This window comes from Podarcis erhardii (assembly GCF_964252035.2).
Source record: "Podarcis erhardii genome assembly, chromosome: 8".
NCBI lineage: Eukaryota > Metazoa > Chordata > Lepidosauria > Squamata > Lacertidae > Podarcis > Podarcis erhardii.
Genome location: NC_138499.1, coordinates 43,384,823 through 43,406,024, shown reverse-complemented (window position 1 = coordinate 43,406,024; position 21,202 = coordinate 43,384,823). Strand labels below are relative to the sequence as shown.

The 21,202-nt window shown below is 45.6% G+C and overlaps 1 protein-coding gene across 1 annotated transcript in view; it reads left to right on the top strand.

The window, feature by feature from the left end:
* DSG2 (desmoglein 2) overlaps window positions 1-21,202 on the top strand; it is a 36,809-nt gene that overhangs the window by 7,029 nt on the left and 8,578 nt on the right. Inside the window, exons 2-11 of the mRNA XM_081873624.1 lie at window positions 4,998-5,033; window positions 12,656-12,778; window positions 13,595-13,756; window positions 13,890-14,034; window positions 15,765-15,931; window positions 16,633-16,767; window positions 16,872-17,057; window positions 18,020-18,282; window positions 19,520-19,662; window positions 20,965-21,192. Of these exons, the coding sequence (XP_081729750.1) occupies window positions 4,998-5,033; window positions 12,656-12,778; window positions 13,595-13,756; window positions 13,890-14,034; window positions 15,765-15,931; window positions 16,633-16,767; window positions 16,872-17,057; window positions 18,020-18,282; window positions 19,520-19,662; window positions 20,965-21,192 (1,588 nt within the window). The remainder of the gene's footprint in view (window positions 1-4,997; window positions 5,034-12,655; window positions 12,779-13,594; window positions 13,757-13,889; window positions 14,035-15,764; window positions 15,932-16,632; window positions 16,768-16,871; window positions 17,058-18,019; window positions 18,283-19,519; window positions 19,663-20,964; window positions 21,193-21,202) is intronic.

The following is a 21,202-nucleotide window of genomic DNA, read 5'->3' as shown; positions in this document are numbered from 1 at the left end:
ATTCTAGAGCTACAGTTATGGCACTATGTTAATAAAGTGAATCGGCTGGTTTGTGTGCCACCATTATGATTAGAGATCGAGGGGGGCATGTTCTATGGTGTATAGTTAGGAAAATGGTTTAGTAGACTGATCTGAAACTTGTCAGTGTATGAGCGGTGGGTTTGAGGATGGTCCGTGCCAAATTTGGGGTGGAAATGATAATAATTGGCTTATTTTGAACCAGTTAAACATTTGAGACCAGTTGGCAGATGGTGTGTGTTTTACTTCCATAGAATTTGCTGGGTTAATTTTTCTGGAAAGTTTCCTCCATTTGTGCTGTGTGATTTGGGAAACAAGTGGTTGTGCAAAGTCAAGGAGATAATCTAGTATGTGCTTTTGTCCAATAGTAGTGTTACATGGTTGTAGTTTTTATTTAAAAGGCATTTTTTGTGGTTGAGGTTAATGGGAATTCATAGGGTGTTCCAAACACATGCTTAGTGTGAACTTGTTTTGAAAGAGGGTTAAGTAAAGGGAGAGGGTCAAATGAAGCCCTTGGCTGAACTGTAGCCTTTCAGTTGGACCCAGTGCCAACACTGGCAACTCCATGAATGGTGAGTAAAGGCAGGTAAGAGTCAGAAGTTCAGCTGGGCAGGGAAGGGAGGTCTCCTTCCTTGAGAGCTCGGTAGCACAGCTGATCCCACTGGGGCAACTTACTGTTGGTACCTTGGGCAAGAATGGCTGCATTCCTGATCAGGAAATCCATAGCACAGCCAAACCCATTGGGGCTGATTCACAATTGTTCTTTTGCACCTGCATCTCTGTCTGCCCCACACCTATCAGGTGTGAGCCAGGTGGGTGTGGTTTGGGCAAAACAGCCTCATGGCCCAAATTGGGAATCGTGCCAAATTTGACTCATGGAGCAGAGGTGCCCCACCCTTGGCATAACACATGGCAGCATGATCCCCTGCTTGCCACAAAGTATATATGTGCTCAAGACAAAATTGTAGCCATACTGGTTTTCTTCATGCGTCTCTTTGATACATTCATTTGTATCATTCGCATCCTGCATTTGTATGCGTACAACCCTTGCTGTTTTTAGAAAGCACCTAAAATTGCTAGGTGCTGTTCAAAAATTAAGAAATAAAGACTTGTGTTGCCCTTATCTTTAGACAGTAAGCCTGCAGGCATCTTAGGGAGGAAAGTAAAAAGGAGGGAGAAGAGAGGGAGAAGAGATGGTTATCTACATGGGGCATTAGAAGTTTCCTTGCATTTAATCTCTCCTCTGCAATTGGTGTTTGCATTGGAAATCCCCCAATGATGCCTTTCCTTCCCACCCTGAACAGAAAACTGGCTTCAAAAGAGGACTTTTCTGCAGGAATGCAGTACAGATGAAAGTGTTAAATTCTCTCTGTGTGTCTGCTGTGGTCTTCATAATTCATCAGTCCACACCAGCCTCATGCTATTGCTGTTGTTTTTAAAACATGCATGTTACAGACACATTTAACTGCCTCTCTAGATTGGCCCTTCAAGAGCCACTTGCATGTAAAAAACAAAGGAAACATGTCAGATTCCAGGACAGTGCATTGAAAGAGAACTGTAGTGTGTGGTGGAGCTTTTACTGTTTCACTGCAAGGCTGCTTTCTGATTTGTTTTAGATAGTGGAAATACTTCAGAAAGCAATTCTGTGTGACAGCTTAGTCTGACCAGCCCATTTGGCATTGATGTTTAGCAACTGTACAAATATTAATTGCAATGTTGACTCCCAAGTTGGTTCAACATGATAGAACACTCCTGCTTGTGGGATTAAAATCCCAATTTAAGTCTGCTTTACTTTATCTCATAAGAAATGTCTGTAAGGGAAGGTGTGCAAAGTTCTCTATGTGTGCAGAAAAGATTTTTGTCGTCTGTGTACTTAAAGCACTTCCATTTTGAGCTAAATCTCAGAAGGCTTTACAGAACCTTCTGCTGGTTCATACCTGTACAATCCCGAGAAAATGCATGAATCAGTTTTAACTGTGTTATGACAGAACGTTTAGTAATGCAAGGGCAGGGTAGCTTTCACACAAGACAAAGAAAATGCATTTCTCACCCAAAACAAAGAAATCCACCCTGGAACAGAACCTCCCCTAGGTTAGAAACACAACTTGGGAGCGTGCTGGGACTTGCAAAACAACGATTTAATATGGACACACACAAATGTCTGCATTGAAGTTAGGGAGCTGCCCAAATGAATACTTATTGTATAGGCTGCCAGTTCCTGAAACACAGTTTACAGTTGCTTACAAAGGGTGTGTGTCTTCTGATGTTAAAAGTCTGAATGTAAAGCATATTTCCCAACATCAGAAAACGTTGATATGGGAATAAGCTCTTCCTTTTTATTTGGAAGTTCTGTTTTCGCCCTGGCATGTTTATGATCCCGTTCTGAAAGAAAAGTCAGCAGAACTCATGATCTGAATGAATGAAAGCTGATTAACTTAAATTGTTTTTTATAAAGATGCATGTTGTTGACCATACTGCCATGTGGTAAATGCGACTTGTGCATGGATTGTCTTCATTCTCTTTGTGAAATCTAATCTTACTTTGCTGACTTGCTGCTGACACAGGTGGCCAGTACACAAACCACAAGGTTGGTGCAGGTTCAGGTGCCACAACAGAGCTTATATTGGATGAAACACTATTTAAGCAAGTATTGCATGACTTGCTGGCTAGTAGACTCTCAAACCACACAGAAAATTTCCAGTTCAGGGCTATCCATGTATCAGGAGTTGGCAGAAATGAATAAATGGATTTGATATACAGAATAGGAGAATGTCACTCCTGCAATTTAGCTGGAGAGTGTTTGACCCCACCCCTCCCTGGAGAAAGGTGAGGGGGTGGTCACATGGCCCCCTGTGAGCCAATAGGATGAGGTTTTTTAAGGCTGCACGTCCACTGACCTCATCCTTTTTGCATTCAAAGTGCCTACCCTCCATTTAAGCAGTGTGAGCTGTAGGCCGAGTAGGATTTGGGGGGCACCCTATCATAGGGTCTCCTTTTTTGCCTGCTCCATACTGTGGGGCAAATTTAATTTGCATTCAGGAAGAGGTGTGGCTTGCTTGCCAGATTTGCATTGGTTTCAGGCAGGTGAGGAAGCAGAAAAAAGCCTAGGTTTACTGAAGCAGAATTGGATTGGGGGCACCAATTCAGGTCTCTGCCAGTGCATTATCCTGGAGGGTGCTCCTTGAGGCCTGACTAGGTGCACATCTGGGTGAACGCCAGACAGCGGAGGCCAGGTATGCATGTGGGGAAAATACCCAAGGTTTACTTGGCAATGAAGGAGTCTTTCCTTCCTGGTTCTTATGTGAGGAGCCACAGCTCAGGGCTGCAGCACAGGCTTCTAGGGTGGTTACTAGAAGATTTTGAAGAAGTCTTCACCTGCCTGTTGAAATTCAGTTTGATTGGATCAGTTAACACATATCACCCATGCCCTGTTTCTTACTTCAAGGCATGGAGAGGCAAATGCAGGTTTGTTGAATGTAAAGTTTGCCAAGAGATGGTTATGGAAACGTGGGACTTGACAGGAAATTATTCTTGTAAATAATAGTCTTTCTTTGTTCAGCGCTCTCTCTCTCTCTCTCTCTCTCTCTCTCTCTCTCTCTGGGCTTGTTGTAGGAAGTATACTGCCATAATGCTACTGCATAGTTCAAAGTCCCTAGTTCAGATCTCATCTCTGTCATGATGGCCTCCTTAGTCTCCACCTAAAAAGGGGGTAATAAAATAGCCAACTTTATCTTATTGCTCTGGGCATAAAGCACTCTGAGCTCTCCAAAACAAAACAGCATCTATCTGTTTTAAATATTTCTTTCTCATCTACATTTCTAAAAGCAGCCCAATACAGAAATATATGAATGAGGCAGTTATTTTAGACGTTGTTCAGCAATGAAAACAATTCAGTGCAGCCAGTTAAAACCCAGTCTAGTGCAGGGGCTTAATATCATTCATGTCCCCAAAGCCCTGCTGAGCAGAAAGGTTTTAACCATCATCTGGCAGAAGGTCATTAAAGAGCAGCATGATGATGATAAATTACATTTATTAATCACTTGTTAGCGATTTACATTTTAAAACATTGAGAAATCATACCGGGGTTCCCAAATTGTGGTTGACAGACCATTAGTGGTCTGTGAGCTTTCAGGTAGTTCACAGTACGTCTGTATGAAATATTCATATTGATTTGTAAATGTATTTTCATTGTTTCTTTTGATTCTTGTGTTCTGTCTTCCTGTGTTAAATTCAAATTGTAATACCGGAAAATATAAGAAAAGAAAAGAAGCAATAAAAATACAGCCACATATCATACAGCATCTTGCGCAATGTATTACAAATGCTGCAAGTGGCAGGAAAATCATTAGGCATTCCTGGATGAAGGATGAGAAGTGGCCCAGGAAGGGAAATGGCCCAAGGAGAACTGCAGCCTAACAGTGGTGTATCCTGGCTCAGCTTGTTAAGCTATAATCATTCAGTCGTGTGAAGGGGAGAGCCATCCATAATTACATCTCTCTAATACTAGCATCTCTATAATTTTTGTTATAGGAAGGAACTTGGTATAAGGCTGCCATTTTGTGAACTTTTGCAGCAGCTGTTCATTTATGGTAATATGCGTATCAAGCTTGAGTTGAAGCAAGGGCAAAGTCTCCAATGGTGGTTTATTCATAGAATTGATAAGCCAAATAGCAGTGTTTTGTCTCATGACTCTTTTAAATGTGGAATGAAATAAAATTAAGCCTGTTTTGAATTTGGCCATACTACACTTAGCAATAGCACAGGAAGCTAAGCAGGACCAGCTGGTACCTGGATGGATTTTAATAAGATAATCTTTAAGCTTTACTGTTTGTTCTATTGTATTCATTTTTAACATTACTGGGTGGACAAACAAGGAGTAATGCATTTGCTGAATTTCTCTGACACTGCACACAGTAATTTTAACTCTCATGCTTGTTTTGTAGCTTTTAAAAAATGCATTTCTCTATTTTTTTTTTCAGAGCTGTGCCATCTTTGGGAATGGACTTCACATAGAGGTAGGAGATTGTGTGAAATTGTAATGAATGTAACAAAAATACTTCCAAAATGAAGCTGCAAAGAGGGGGCAATGAACTGAGCTAGAAGGGAATGTATGTAGTTCATAAGATGTCTTTTTGAGTGGATGGTGTTTTGCGGAAACAAAATGTTAAATGCCTAACCACTTCCACAAAATAAATAAACACACTGAAATAACACACGGGAAGCTTTTCAAGCCTTACGGAAAAGTATTCTTGCATTTATTTACAAAATAAGAGATTCCAGGTATTATATACAAAAAATAAAATATATACTTTTGAAAATAAATTATTTAGCACCAGATTCAACCAACCCGGCATATTAGAGGAATCATAACTAGTACAATAGGGCTTTCCTGCCCCCCACCATTTCTTCCCCAAATCCTCTCTGGAGGGTTATGAGGACCTCCAAAACAGAACATGGGAGGAGAGGAGGTATCATACTGTCAGAGCCACCCTGGGTCCCAGCTCACAAGAGACCAAAGTCCAGTCCAAGCTATATACAAAAGGTTTTATTGAAGATCATTGTCGTCATTACATCCAAACTCCGTGGCTCCGCATCTGTTACCCTTAGATGTTAGAAGTCCCCTCTGAGTCCGTCCCTCCCCTGCACCAATTTAAGAGGCTTGTACTGCTCCACCTTTTCCTCTCTTTCCTTTTCCGCAGGGTCTTCCTGCCCCCCTGTCTTCCCTCTTTCCGGGACTCCCCAGAGGCTGAGTCTTCTCCCGCCTGCTCCCCCCTCCTTCGTGCTTTGGCACCAGGCTCCTCCTCAGAGCTCTCCTCATTTCCGCGCGCCTCTATATTTGAACTTGGCGCGCGTACGTTGCCTCTGACCTTCCTTTCTACAGTTACGCTGCTCTCGGTACTACACTCCTCCCTTTCAGGCAGGACGTCTTGCTCCGAACTCCTCCCCCTTCCTCCTTCCTGTCCTGCTCTTTCTGACACACTGGCAACTCCCCCCCCTCCACTCCTTTCCGACGGGGGAGCTGGTCCCGCTTTGCCACTCCCACTGGGGATTCCCTCATCGTTCCCCTCTTTCTGACTGCTTCCCTCTCTATTGCCCCTTGGCCTGACCAGGGGGGCTCCCTTCTGGGAATCCTCTGATTCGCTAGACGGACTTTGGGACAACCTCGGCTCGTTGTCGTCCTCTTCCTCCTCGCCCTCGCTCTCTGTCTCCTCTCTCCCTAAAACCCTGACATCCATCCCCCCCTCGAAGCCCCCCCTTCCCCCTTCCGCTCATCGGGTGCAGGTTGTGGAAGCTGCCGCACTTCGGAGGCGGACGCAGGATACAGATTCTGCACCTCCATCTCCTCTGTTTGCAGTTCGTTGTACGAGTGTTCGAATTCGGGTTCTTGACCCAAGGTGTTCTCTTCTCCCTCCTCCATTGGTACCTGGTCCGGTGCTGCCTGCCAAGGTCCCGTCAGCCATTTCCTGCGCCAGTCCTCCTCTGGTTGCTCGTCCCACCAATAAGAGGGTTCTGTGTCCACCCCCGAACACGATCCCCTGGGCGAGTTGGAGTCCGGCGACCTTTCTTCGGCTGAAGAAAAGCCGTGGAAAGTGCTGCCTGAACATGTGGGCGTAAAGAGCCAGTCATCAAAGTACTCGGCTGGCATGGGTCTATGAGGGAAAAGGGCATGGAACTCGTCTTTTAAAAGAGGTTCGTCTAAGGCGTAGCCCGGCACCCAACCATTGGCACTGACTGGGGCACCCTCTCTGACTAGAAAATATTCTACTCCCTCTTGCCCCCATCTCGAGTCCAGGATCTCTGTGACCTCGTTGAGTGGTTCGGCCCTAGGCGCCCTCTCCCTCTCCTGTGACTTAGTGTGTTGTTGCGTGACTGTGTCAGACTCCTGAAACCTGTGCGGTGCCTTGTAGGGAGTGAGCACCGATCTATGAAAGACCGGGTGCACTCTGGAACCTTCGGGGAGGGCTAGTCGAAAGGCTACAGGGTTGATTTTAGCCTCCACCTGGTACGGCCCTAACTGCCTGTGCCCCAGCTTCTTCTTGGCCAACGACTTGGCTGGCATCGCTTGGGCCGCTAACCACACCCAGTCCCCCACCTGGATCTCCTCTCCCTCTCTCCTGTTTTTGTCAGCCTGCACCTTATATGCTTGCTTGGCCAGCTCTAAATGTCTCCGCAACTCTTCGTGCACCTCCTGCAGCTCCGCTGCAAACTGGTCGGCTCCTTGCGGCACCCCCTCTCCCGGTGCCACGAACCCCGGGAAGGTTCTGGGATGACGACCATTGTTCGCGAAAAACGGCGTCACCCCCGTGGACGCGTGCTTCGTGTTGTTATAGGCAAACTCTGCCATCGGCAGGTAGTCCACCCACACTGCTGGTCGCTGGTTGGCGTAACATCTCAGGTACTGCTGCATGATCGCGTTGACCCTCTCAGCTTGGCCGTTGGTTTGTGGGTGTCTCGCCGACGTGAGGTTGATCTTGACGTTCAGGATACCTAAAAGCTTCTGCCAAAAATTGGAAACAAACTGGCGCCCCCTGTCGGACAGGATGGACTGCGGCAGCCCATGCACCTTGAACACGTGATCGATGAAGAGTTTGGCAGTCTGTTCCGCCGTCGCCACCTTTGCGCATGGAATGAAGTGCGCCATCTTGGTGAACAGGTCCACAACCACCAGTACCGCCGTCTTCCCCCTGGAGCTGGGCAGGTCAGTAACGAAGTCCAGAGCTACCCTCTCCCACGGTTGCTGTGGCGTTTCCAGCGGTTCCAACAGCCCCGCTGGCTTCTGGTGTACTGGCTTGAACCTCTGACAAGTGTCACACCTGGCGACGTAATCCGCTACCTCTCCACGCATCCGGGGCCACCAAAAGTCTCTTGCCACCAGTTCTATTGTCTTCTCCTTACCGAAGTGGCCCGCACTGGGGGCGTCGTGCAACTGCTGCAGAACCTTTGCGCGAAGCTCGTCGCTTGGCACGTAGAGGGCACCTTTGCGAGTTAGCAGCCCGTCGCGTAGTTGGAACTCTTCGCCACTCTGCACACCTCTGCGCAATTCCTCCATCTTGGACTGTGCGAACTGATCCACTTGCAACGCGCGTCGCACCGCGTCCAGATCTACTGTGGCGGCAGCGCACGACCACGCCTGCGGTGCGAAAATGTGCTTGGCTGCTACAGGCGCCGCTTCATCGAGATATTGCGGTTTCCTGGATAGCGCATCGGCTATAACGTTGGAATCTCCTGGGACGTACTCTATCCGAAAGTCGAAATCCGCGAAGAATTCCGCCCAGCGCATGTGCCTCTGGCTTTGGAGCTTCGCCGTGCGCCAATACTCTAGGTTCTTGTGATCCGTGCGGACCTGTACTGTGTGCTTGGCTCCTATGAGGAAGTGTCGCCACGCTTTGAAAGCTGCGTGAATGGCTAACAGCTCCCTGTCCCATATGGTGTAGTTTTGCTCCGCTTTGCTGAGCTTTCTGGAGTAAAAGGCACCGGGTCTCCAGTTTCCATGTGGATCTTCTTGCAGGAGTACGGCTCCAACCGCTCTGTCTGACGCGTCGGTCTCTAGTCGTATGGGCTTGCCTGGATTCACGTGCAGCAGCTGCTCCTCGGAGGCGAAAAGGCTTTTAAGCTTCTGAAAAGAGCGCTCCGCCTGTTCCGTCCACACGAACCTCTTTTTCTTGGAACTGAGAGTGTCCGTGATCGCTGCCGTCTCCTTTGCAAAACCTCTGATGAATTTGCGGTAGAAGTTGGCGAAGCCGATGAATCTTTGGACTTCCTTCCGATTGCGAGGGCTCTTCCAGTCCAACACCGCGCGGACCTTGGCGCTGTCCATGGCCAGCCCCTTGTCGGACAGCTTGTAGCCTAGGAAATCCACGTCCGTCACATCAAACTGGCACTTCTCTAACTTGGCGTAGAGCTTGTTCTCCCGTAGTCTCTGCAGGACTTCCTTTACGTCCTTCTCATGGGCCTCCTCCGTTTCCGAAAAGATCAGGATGTCGTCGAGGAAACACACGCATTTCTTGTAGAGAAGTCCCGCTAGCACGTGATGCATAAATGCTTGGAAGACGTGAGATCCATTTTGGAGACCAAATGGCATAACTCTGTATTCGTACGTGCCCAGAGGCGTGAACATGGCCGTCTTCCACTCATCGCCCTCCCGGATGCGTATGAGGTTATACGCTCCACGCAGATCCAATTTGGTGAAGATCTTCCCCTTCCTTACGGTTGCCAGGAGATCATCTATCTTGGGCATGGGGAAGGCCTTGGGTTTGGTCTTACTGTTTATGAATCGATAGTCCACAATGAGTCTTTTCTGGGGCGTGTCTTTCTTCTTTACAAAGAAAACAGGACTGCCCCCCACCGCTTTCGATTCTCGGATGAATCCGCGCTTCAAATTGTGCTCTATGAACTCCCTGAGTTCTTGCATCTCGTCCTCAGACATGGAATACAGCTTTGCAGTCGGCAACTGCGCCCCTGGCACCAGGTCGATGGCACAATCATAAGGCCTGTGGGGCGGCAACTGGTCAGCTTCCTTCTCGCAGAAAACCTCCAGGAACCCCTCGTACTTGCGGGGTACTGCCTGCACCATGCCAAGTTGCAACTGCTGCTCAGCTCCCTCCTCCTGGCTGGACTGGATGCAATGTTGAGCACAGTACGATGAGCAAAAGGTGATCTGCCGTTGGTACCACGCTACAGCAGGACTGTGTCTCTCCAGCCAACTCATGCCTAATACTATAGGCGTGTCTGAAAGGCGGGTGACATTGAAGCTGATGACTTCTCGATGATTTCCAATCCTCATCACCATGGGAGGCGTCTGTTGCACAACTTGTCCTCCTAGCAATTTCCTGCCATCCACCGTGACTACGTTCAGAGGTGTTGTCGCTGGCAGAAGCGCTATGCGATGCTGCTTGACAAAGTGCGTCCCCACAAAATCTGCGTTGCTCCCAGAATCAATCGTGATGGGGACTTCCAGGGTGGTTCCATTCGGCAACTGAAGTGTTGCAGTGAGCTGCACCGCTGGCTTGGGTGGTAAAGGGTCTGTGCGTTGCAAAAGCGCTGGGGACTGCTCTACAGATTCGCCTGGCTGAGCCCCAGCAGCTCTGCTTCCAGCCAGGCACTGTCGTTTCCCTGAGGTTGCTCTGCTTGCATCATTTCTGCTGCAACAGTTGCTAAAGCTGCAGTGTGTTTCTGCAGCCTCTGGGGACACTCTTTCGCCATGTGCTGTGCACTGTCGCAAATGTAACACTTCCTGGTCCCTCTAGGAGGCTTTGCCTTCACTGCACCGGAAGCTGGGGCTCTGGCTGTTGCTTGAGCCTTAGCACCACCAAGTTCCATGGGCTCCTCCCCCTGCCTTCCCAGCGGCGAAGGATGTGACTGACTGAACTCCCTGGGGATGAAAGAAGACGTCCTCGCTGGTGGACGCACCTGACGTTCTTCCTCAGTGTGCCAAGAACGTCCCTCGTGCCGTATCCCAATCGCCAAAGCCCTCTGCACAAGCTCCTCCAGGGTCTGGGGTCTGTCTCCCCTGGCAAGTTCATCCTTAATGGGACCGCTGAGCCCCTCCCAGAACAAATCCCTCACAGGTGCACAATCCTTCTCCCAGCTGAGCGCAGTCAGTAAAGCAAAAAATCTAGAATGGTACTGACGCACAGTGGCTTTGCCTTGCCGCAATCCAAAAATTTCCCTGCGTGCAAGATCCACATCTACAGTAGACTGGAAGCAGGCATCCATCGCTTTAATGAATTCATCTGCATCGCGGCGGGCAGGGCCATCTTCACGCCACAAATTGCGCAACCAGTCTCTGGCCGGCCCATGCAAGTGAGAAACAATAAACCCCACTTTCTCCTCCTCATCTTTAAAGTCATGACGAAGCAAGTGCAATGCATACAAAACGTCTGCTCTGAAACTGGGGTAGTGCTTCAGGTTCCCATCGAAGTGGGTGACTAGGCTGCCCCCCCTCCGTCCAAGTCCAATCCCCTCTGATCTGGACCCTGGGAACCCTTCCCTGCTTGCACGTTCCCACCTTGTTTGCAGGTCCTGGCAGCGCTTCTCCATTTCGTCATGCTTCTTCTGAGACGCAAGGACTGCAGCAGTGAGTTCGGAAACTGTAGTTCGCAGCGCCGTCAACTGCTCCTCCGCACTCATGGCTGTCACCGTTCGTGAGCTTTGCAAAAAAAAAATTTTGCGTTCTGAGGAGGGGACTTTCTGTCAGAGCCACCCTGGGTCCCAGCTCACAAGAGACCAAAGTCCAGTCCAAGCTATATACAAAAGGTTTTATTGAAGATCATTGTCGTCATTACATCCAAACTCCGTGGCTCCGCATCTGTTACCCTTAGATGTTAGAAGTCCCCTCTGAGTCCGTCCCTCCCCTGCACCAATTTAAGAGGCTTGTACTGCTCCACCTTTTCCTCTCTTTCCTTTTCCGCAGGGTCTTCCTGCCCCCCTGTCTTCCCTCTTTCCGGGACTCCCCAGAGGCTGAGTCTTCTCCCGCCTGCTCCCCCCTCCTTCGTGCTTTGGCACCAGGCTCCTCCTCAGAGCTCTCCTCATTTCCGCGTGCCTCTATATTTGAACTTGGCGCGCGTACGTTGCCTCTGACCTTCCTTTCTACAGTTACGCTGCTCTCGGTACTACACTCCTCCCTTTCAGGCAGGACGTCTTGCTCCGAACTCCTCCCCCTTCCTCCTTCCTGTCCTGCTCTTTCTGACACACTGGCAACTCCCCCCCCCTCCACTCCTTTCCGACGGGGGAGCTGGTCCCGCTTTGCCACTCCCACTGGGGATTCCCTCATCGTTCCCCTCTTTCTGACTGCTTCCCTCTCTATTGCCCCTTGGCCTGACCAGGGGGGCTCCCTTCTGGGAATCCTCTGATTCGCTAGACGGACTTTGGGACAACCTCGGCTCGTTGTCGTCCTCTTCCTCCTCGCCCTCGCTCTCTGTCTCCTCTCTCCCTAAAACCCTGACACATACAATCTGGAAAGCAGAAATGGAACCATCAGTAGAGTGCAACACTGAATTCCTCCCTTAAATTGCCATCTGTAGGGCTTCACTGAAAATGCAATAACATGTCAGTGAGGTCCATCACTAAATTAAAAGTGTGTTCAGTTGGGGGGGGACCTGTGCACAATGACCCCATCCCCTCTACTCCTGACTTCACTGCATTCAGCAGCAAGTTTCCATAGGCAATTTGTAAGTGTGTTCAAACAAAAATGATTACAAGGCCCCTTCAGACCTTGCCACTGAATATTAGAGGGTGGAGAGTACATGGCTGGTTCCCTTTGAAAACCATTTCATGGTATTAAAATCCAGGAGAGGCTTTCTTCTGAAAAAATGTGCATAGGATTGTGCCGTTAGTCTGCACAGTATGTTAGTTTCATCTGTTTTTTCTAACGAGCCCCACATAATTGTTAAATGGAAAAATACAAAAATGCACTTTTAAAATAGCCTTGTTCATTATAGATGTTCATTCAGGATGTTGACATGCACACAGTGTTCCATCTTTTTTATATTTAACAAGATTTATATGCTGCTTAGTCAACAAAAACCTCTGGGGTTCATATAGAATAATATAAAATATTCACTAAAAATACTGACAGAAACAAACTTGGAAAAACTAATGGACATAAAATTTATCAAAATATATGCTTTCCTGACAGATTCCTGGAGATAGAAACAAGCAGCTCCTTCATTCGGATGGTCACATTAGACAGAAGCGGGAATGGATTGTCCCACCTGCCCTCCTCAACGAAGAGAGTGAAAATAAGAACCCAATTGCTAAAGTAAGTCAGAGCCAAATGAACAGAATCCTGAGAGATGTGGGGCAGGTTTGCTATGGAAATGGGTATCTCTTTGACATCATCATATAGCACCTCCTTCCTGGTCTTCTTAGCAAAAACAAATAGTTAATTTCTGTGGGTTGTATCTAATGCTAGTCCTACTCAGAGAAGACCCACTGAAAATAACATAACTAACTTAGGTTGATTCATTTCAATGGATCTACTCTGGGTAAAACTTGGTTGGCTGTAACCCTATGACTGCTTTATAGTCACCTTGTGTGGGCTTTGCTCTAGAAAGCAGCATAGGTAAACAAAGGAATAGGGAACGCAAGTCAATTGATTGCTGATTAAATACTGGATTTTACATCAAACTGTTCTGTACTGATAGCATTTCAATGGTGACATGAGGTATCACATCCTCCACTAACTTTGTCCTCACTTTAAAGCCTGTTCCTACCCTTACTTCCCAATAAATATGGCCACCATTCCTCCTAGTGTCTCTCTGAGCTCCACATTTCTCCCTTCTACCTAAAGTTTTCTCTGACAATTCCCATGCAATCGCACCTCTTTAGCCATGTTCAGGGGTTTGCCTGATAGTGTGATGGTTGAAAGCAGGAGCATGTGCTGTCCCAACCCGCAGCATGATTGTGTATGTCATCCCCCTTACCTTTCCCATGTTGTTTGGATAGGTCCTCAAGAGGCTTCTAATGCACAAGGTGCACAAGATATTCTACTTATAAAAAAATTATCTTGTTTATTTGTACAGGGGCATTTAATTTCCCAAAACTCTGAACATTATTTTAATCATGTTCCTTACAGATACGATCTGATCATGAAGGTGAACCCGGGATAGTTATTACTTACACTATTTCAGGCACAGGAGTCACCGAACCACCATATAATTTGTTTGTGATTAATGGAAAAACTGGAGACCTGAACATAACAAGAATAGTTGATCGGGAGCAAACGCCAATGTTCCATGTAAGTGAAGCAATTAGACTTCCTTTTCTTATTAAGCACTCAGATTGATGTCAATTGCCATCATTCAACTTTTACTGTATTGATTTGAATTCACACATATGCATTATTTACTTTTCTGCCAATATTCTTCCAGCTGAAAGGTTACGCAATGGATCAGTACGGTAATCACATGGAAAAACCATTAGACTTGAGAATTAAAGTTAAAGACATAAATGACAACTACCCAAAGTTTTCAAAGTCAGTTTTTATGGGCTCTGTTGAAGAATTGTCTGAAGTAGGTAAGTCTTGGAGCTTTGTTTAATACTTTCATTCTAACTTGATAGCAATTTTGTTTTCTGTGCATATCCTTGTACTTTTCCCGAACTACCCTATCTCTTGGTCCCTTGCTTATGGTTGAAAACCTGTACTTAGTAGCAGATGTGTCTCTTTCATTGATTTCACACAGATGTGCAGGGTCATGGTATTGCAATAGGTTAGGAACATCACACGCATTTGATCTGAGGTTGGTCTTCAGAGGGGAAGATGCTGGAAAATGTAGCAGAGATTAATAGTGCAAGGTGCACCTGAAATCCTTTCTTCTGCAAACTATTAAAGATGCAAGAGCCCTGTTCTTTCACATCCTACCTTGCCCTGGTCACACAGGATGAATGATAAAATAAACCAAAGCTTTCTTTCATTATGTGACGCTGCCTAGATAATTATGGTAGTTTGGGAAGGGAGAGTGCATTGAGAGTGACTGTGTAGACTTTATTATCTACCCCTAAAGAATGAAAATGTTGAATTGTGCTACTTCCGACTACAGCTAGCAGGTCTCTTTTTGTAATGGCCCCTTGGACAAAAGAGCTCGCTGCATAGTGGGGATGGGGGTGGGCTAGGACATTTTTTCAAGGTCTACTCACAGCAGAGGGGAAAGAGTGCACCTTTCCTACATGCTTACATGCTGTGGTTTCTCTTAAGAAAATCGTGGTCTGCACTCCCAAATAACTGCAACACCCTACATGCAAGCCAGTCTTTAATGGTGCTTTAGAACTTGGGGCTCTAAATAGTACAGGGAGTCTGTGTGCTTAGGGCAGGTTCTCTGCTTCAGACCTTTTCCCTCCCAATGCATGGAAAGCACAACAGGGACAGGACAGTGGGGGTGGGGCCAACAAGCATGGCCGTGCAGTTGCTTGAGGGAGAATGCCCAAGTAAGACAATGGTGTCGGAGGCAGGATAGTTATGCCAAATGGGCAGGAAGGAAAGACAAGCTGTTACCCACTACCATGGCTAGGGATTCCAGCTGGGGAATGGTATTGTGCATTCCAGCCCTATCTGAGCGAACATGAAAGCATTTTGAAGTTTGATGAGATGCAGTCCATTCTACCAGATCCAGAGGCAAATAATAAGAATAATAAATCTGCCTGTTTTGAAAAGCCACAGTAGTATTAGCTCAGCTCTTTGGGACAGGATATTGATTTGCATCTATTTCTAACATCTTTATCAGAAGGAAACTATGGGACAAGGAACTGAGAACTATGTTGTGGGGGGGGGGGAGCAAATTGGCAGCACTGCCATGAGCACTAGTCAAACCATGGGTTAAATGTGATTTTATTCAGTCTTGGTATTAACATAGTGTTTTTTTTAAATACAATGTTAGTGCATTCTTTATAATTTATTCCAAGGGAATTTCGTCGAAAAATCTTAAGTTATACAAATCCTTAGGACTTAGATGTCTTGATCTAGTGCAGGAACAGAAAATTTGTAGTCCTCCCAATTCTACTAGACTGTACTTCCCATCACCCCTGACCATTAGCCATGCTGGCTGGGGCTGTTGGGAATTGGAGTCCAACAACAACTGGAGAGCTATCCCTGGTCCAGTGTATGTTATTTGACCAAGCATCTGTACCTGACCTAAATCTTTGAGTGCACCATATAAAATTCAGTACAGTATTTGGGGCATTTGGAAACCTTCGTTTCAATATAATTTGTCCAATAGGACTTTATAATTAAGTTTAATTTGAATTGTTAGGTGTTCTTGTGATAAAGATAGAAGCAACCGATGCAGATGAGCCAGGCAACCTCAACTCCAAAATTGCCTTCAAGATTATTTCTCAAGAGCCTAGCAATCCACCTGCATTTGAAGTTATCAGATCGACAGGCGAGGTCCGGACTTCACATTTTCAACTCGACAGGGAGGTAAATGTTTTTTCCTCTCCTGTGTTATCCAGTTTCTCATTTATGTAGTTAAAAATGCTATTGATGTCGCTTTATAAATTACCTCAGAATAACATAATATTTAAGACCGTAATCCTGATCAACTGATTTGCTTGCTTGATTCTGATATTAGGAAATAGTATAAAGTGCCCTTCTACTCTAAAAATGCTCAGGGCAGCATACAAAAACAATGGGGGGGAAGGGTATCAGGCATGTAGGAAAGATAAAGGTAAATGACCCGTGGACAGTTAAGTCCAGTCACAGACAACTATGGGGTGCTGCGCTCATCTCGCTTCAGGCTGAGGCAGACAGCTTTCTGGGTCATGTGGCCAGCACGACTAAACCATTTCTGGCGCAACGGAACACCGTGATGAGTGCCAGAGCACCCACAAATGCTGTTCATCAGGCATGTCTACTAATAATAAATAGTTTTTAAAAATAAATTCAGCAAAATGTATCTAAAAGAGCAGTAACAATTATTGTTGATATTGTCATATATAAATGGTGGTATATAAATATTTTTATACATAAACCTCCACTACCTGGCTCTTGGAGGCTCCCAGGTATTTGGCAGTGATCTCTTTTGGCTCCAAACAGTGGTATTTGGCAACTGATGGTAGATACTGATTTATTTTAGTATGCTGTTTCATTTACTTACACATAGCTGCTTGAATATCATGCAGGTGCAAAGTAGCTACTCCTTAATTGTAGAAGCAAGAGACCGAGATGGAGATGCAATAGGGCTTGGTGAACGGACAACGGTACAGATCAAGGTTTTGGATGTCAATGACAATATCCCTTATCTTGAAAAAAGCATGGTAAGTGAAGTGATCTGACTGGAAGGCTTGCATGCATTTGTGCTAAACAGCCTTTACTGCCTTGATAACATGGAAGAGACATTTAAAATCTTGTATGCTTACAGTATGATGGAAGCGTCCAAGAAAATACAGCTAATGTGGAGATTATGCGACTGAGGGCCTTTGACGACGATGAGCAGTACACTGATAACTGGCTGGCAAACTTCACCATTGTGTCTGGCAATGAAGGAGGTTATTTCCGTATAGAAACAGATTCGCATACCAATGAAGGAGTTTTGATTCTGGTTAAGGTTAGTGTTTAGTTTGCGGAGGCTGTGTTTTGAATCATTGGTCCCAATGCAGACATGCAAAATTAACTGCATGAAAAAATGTTGAAAGGGAGGGTGCTAGCTGATGTGGATAAGCTTTCTGCACCTAAAGTAGCCAGGATATACTTCCAAACTGGCTGTAATACCATATGGCTACATATACTCAGTGAGGCCAATCCAGAGGCTTAATACTGCCTTCTAGTCAAGGGAGCTAATGTTTCACAACCCTGTGATAAAGCCTGCTGTGGCAACCATAGATATATTGTCTTTGTTTGCATTCTACCAAGAAGACAAAATCTTACAAATGGAAAATGCAGCTTCCTCTGATCACTATTTAATGCCCAGAGCTTAATGTTTTGTGAAGAAAAGAGGGTGTATGTGGGACTTCCATGATGCCACTGTGAATACCAAAGAAAAATGCAAATATATTTTATAATGTTCTAAATATCTAGGGACTTTGGCATATATCATTCACTTGTCCGGGAAGTGGCCCAAAACCAGAGCAGGTATAAACACACACATGGAGCATTGATTGATTGATTGATTGATTGATTGACTGATTGACTGAATTTGTTATGTGTTCTTTAGGGTCCCAGAGCAGGATATGTGCATTCCTTGAAACATCACTTAAAACCGTAACTAAGTCATCAGTAGAAATCATAGCCTGTTCTAAATCATTCATCTGCCTGGGCAAAGAGGTGCATCTTGATTAACTGATGAAAAGAGGACAGTGCCATATGCAAGACCAAGGGAAGGGAGTTCTTAGCCAGGAAAAGCCCTCCCATATCCTGCTGCCCCTTGGACTGCAGGAGGTGGTGACACTCTAGCAGGGCCTCCCCTGGTGATAATGAAAGTGAAGTCTTAACGCTTATTCTCTAGCTTGGAATACAGAGTGCACCTTTTCTGACTTGTTGCTGGGGGTTTTTTTTCCATTCTCCCTACAGGAAATTAATTATGAAGAGCTGCAGAACATTGACTTGAATATTGTTGTTTCTAACAAAGCAGCATATCACAAATCAATTATTGCTAAGGGCTTCCAAGCAAAACCAATTCCAGTTAAAATTAAGGTGGAAAATGTGATTGAAGGCCCTGTATTTAAGCCCAACAGAGTTACAATTCAAGCAAATAGAACAATGAAAGTGAACCAGGTTATTGGGCGCTTCGAAGCTTATGATGAAGATACTGGAAAGATAGCACAAAACATCAGGTAAGAGATGCCTTTCTTCTTTGTTACCAAGGCAAATCACTGAAGAGTTGCTTAACTGCAGCATTCAGTTTGAGTGAATACAGGCCTCAGTCTCTGCCTCATTTGTGCCACTGCCTTTTGCTTGCAGTATCTGTAGGTTGCAGTCGCACACTTAAGAAACAAATAGCAGCACCCACAAGATGCAATGATTTTATGCATAGAGTGGCTCTATTTCTGTTGCACCCACCCATGTCATCTTATGATACATCTGTACATCTTATGACAGGGGTAGAAAATCTCCAGTCCAGGAGCCAAATGCAGTCCTCCAGGCTCTCTGCCTGGTCCTTCGTACTCTCCCCAGGCCACATCCCTCACCAATCCCAATCCACACCTTTCCGGAAGTGTTTTCACTTGGATGGAAGGTGACCTTGAACTCTGATAATGCCTGTTGTCTACCTGGATGGAGACAGGGGTGTGAATGTGTACAGAAACTAGCCTGCTGTATAAAGGTGAATTTTTCATTTGTTGCATTGCCTACTTTTGCCCCTGGTTGCATCCCTGTAATGGGCAGGGGGCCAGAGGCAAAAGTGGCCGCCAGAAGGTTGCCCAGAACAGGATGTGGCCCTTCTTCCCCATTTCTGTCTTCTGGCATGATGGGGACCTGATGGGGAAGCAAAAGAAATGACATGAATTCACATTCTTCCTGTGCAGACTTAGGATGACATGAAGTTTCCAGGCATCTCCTATAAATGCATGACTTCCATCAGAAATGTATGTCTATGTTATCTTCTTGTGCTACACTGACATGCATCATAAAACGTATGTTTCTATGATTTTTTAATGTGGAAAATGGCTCTGAGTTGTTGGATGAAACTAAATGAAGATGTTTCACCATCCACCAAGCCTGTGTAGTAGTAGTAGTAGTAGTAGTAGTAGTAGTAGTAGTAGTAATTTATTATTTATACCCCACCCATCTGGCTGGGTTTTCCCAGCCACTCTGGATGGCTTCCAACAAATTATTAAAAATACAATAAAACATCAGTCATTAAAAACTTCCCTAAACAGGGCTACCTTCAGATGTCTTCTAAACATCAGATAGTTGTTTATTTCCTTGACATCAGATGGGAGGGCGTTCCACAGGGCGGGCGCCACCACCAAGAAGGCCCTCTGCCTGGTTCCATGTGTGTCTTTGAGCAAAGTATTTTCTTTATACACCGATTGCTGTGACCATTCTAACATACATTAAAAATCTGCACAGGTATGTTAAAGGCCAGGACATTGCGAACTGGTTTACAGTAGACTCTAGGACTGCTGAAATCAAACTTAACCGAGTGATTGACTATGACTCATCTTTTCTTGTCAACGGTACTTACACTGCAACAATTTTGGCTATAAGTAAGGGTAAGTGATGCTTCTTCCATTTCTTCCTTAAGAGTAATTCATCAGGCTTTTCATTCACACTCCACATCTTAATTTGTTAAAGCCCAAAGCTAGATTTGGAAAGTGGCAGCAACCATCTGACCTGTAAGCTTTGGCGAAGGGTGGTGGCTCAGTGGTGCAGCATCTGCTTTGCATGAAGAAGGTCCCAGCTTCATTCCTTGGTGTCTCCAGATAGGGCTAAGAGAGAACCTTACCTGAAACCATGGAGAGCCACTGCCAGTCAGCATAGACAAGGCTGAGCTAGATGGACCACTGGTCTGTCTCTGTATAAAGCAACTTCCCAAGTTTCTGCACAGGGACCAGCAGCTCCAAAAATCTTGGCTACACTTACTAGCCGGACATAAATCATGGTTGCCATCAATTGTCTTGCCTCCCTCAAATCCTCTGGCATTCACAGTGGGCTTGGGAGACATACAGGCTCTTCCCTCATTTGAGGTGGGATATGGAGAAGGCAAAAATCAGGATTCTCTCTCCATGCTCAGGAGAGACTGGTGTTGCTTTTCATGACTGGGCAGAGAGCCAGGGTCATTTACCTCTGTTGAGTAGATAGTAGGGACTGAGTTTTTCCTTCAGTAAGTACCTGGAGCATCATTGGCATTTAGGCAAATGTTGTAGTGGTAGAGGCTTGATGATGTGAATATGATTCCACAAAAATGTCAATGCTCCATCACTATGTGCTGCTAATCCAAGGCCAGGAGGCAAACTTCACACACATGTATCTGCTTTTCACATTAGAGTCCCTGTAATCTAATACGTATTTTAGAAAGTTGTTTATTCGCTATGCACATGGACACTCTTTAAGATATTGTAAGGAATTTTGCAGGATGGTCCCCAAGATAAAGGAGCAGGTTTCCGTCTATGTTTGGATACAGTTGGATGCCATTTGGGATTAAGATGGCAGAATGGACCTCTCAACATTGCACTGATATTTTTGCTTTTGTAGAGTTTCCTAGAAATGCTGGATACAAGGCTGCTAGTCTTGAATAAAGTGTCTGACGGCCCACAGAGTCTGAAGAATTGGAGTAACAGTATGGTAGTCATCTCCAGCAACTCAAATAATTGCCAAGCAAACATTTCCATGGGTTTGAATTGCATCCTATATTCAGTTATTGTGTTGTTGAAATGGATTGCAAATCGAACACTGAATTCAAATTAAAACCTTTTATACACTCAAAGAAGCAAATGAAATTCTACATTGATAAAACTATGTTTTTGCATTCTTAAGCAGTGAAATACAAATGCTTTACCTTACATATTTTGCAGACCAGCCTCCAAAAACGGCTACAGGTACCATTGTTATTCAGGTACAGAATACTACTCTCTACTGCCCGACCATTGTGACTCCACGTCAAACTGTCTGTACCCATGCAAAGTTTGTTAACGTCTCTGTTACTAATCGAGGAGGTTATCTAAATCGTGGCCCTTTCACTTTCACTATTGTTGATGAGCCTGAAAGAGTGTCAGACAAGTGGAGGATAATCAGAGTGGATGGTAGGTATGA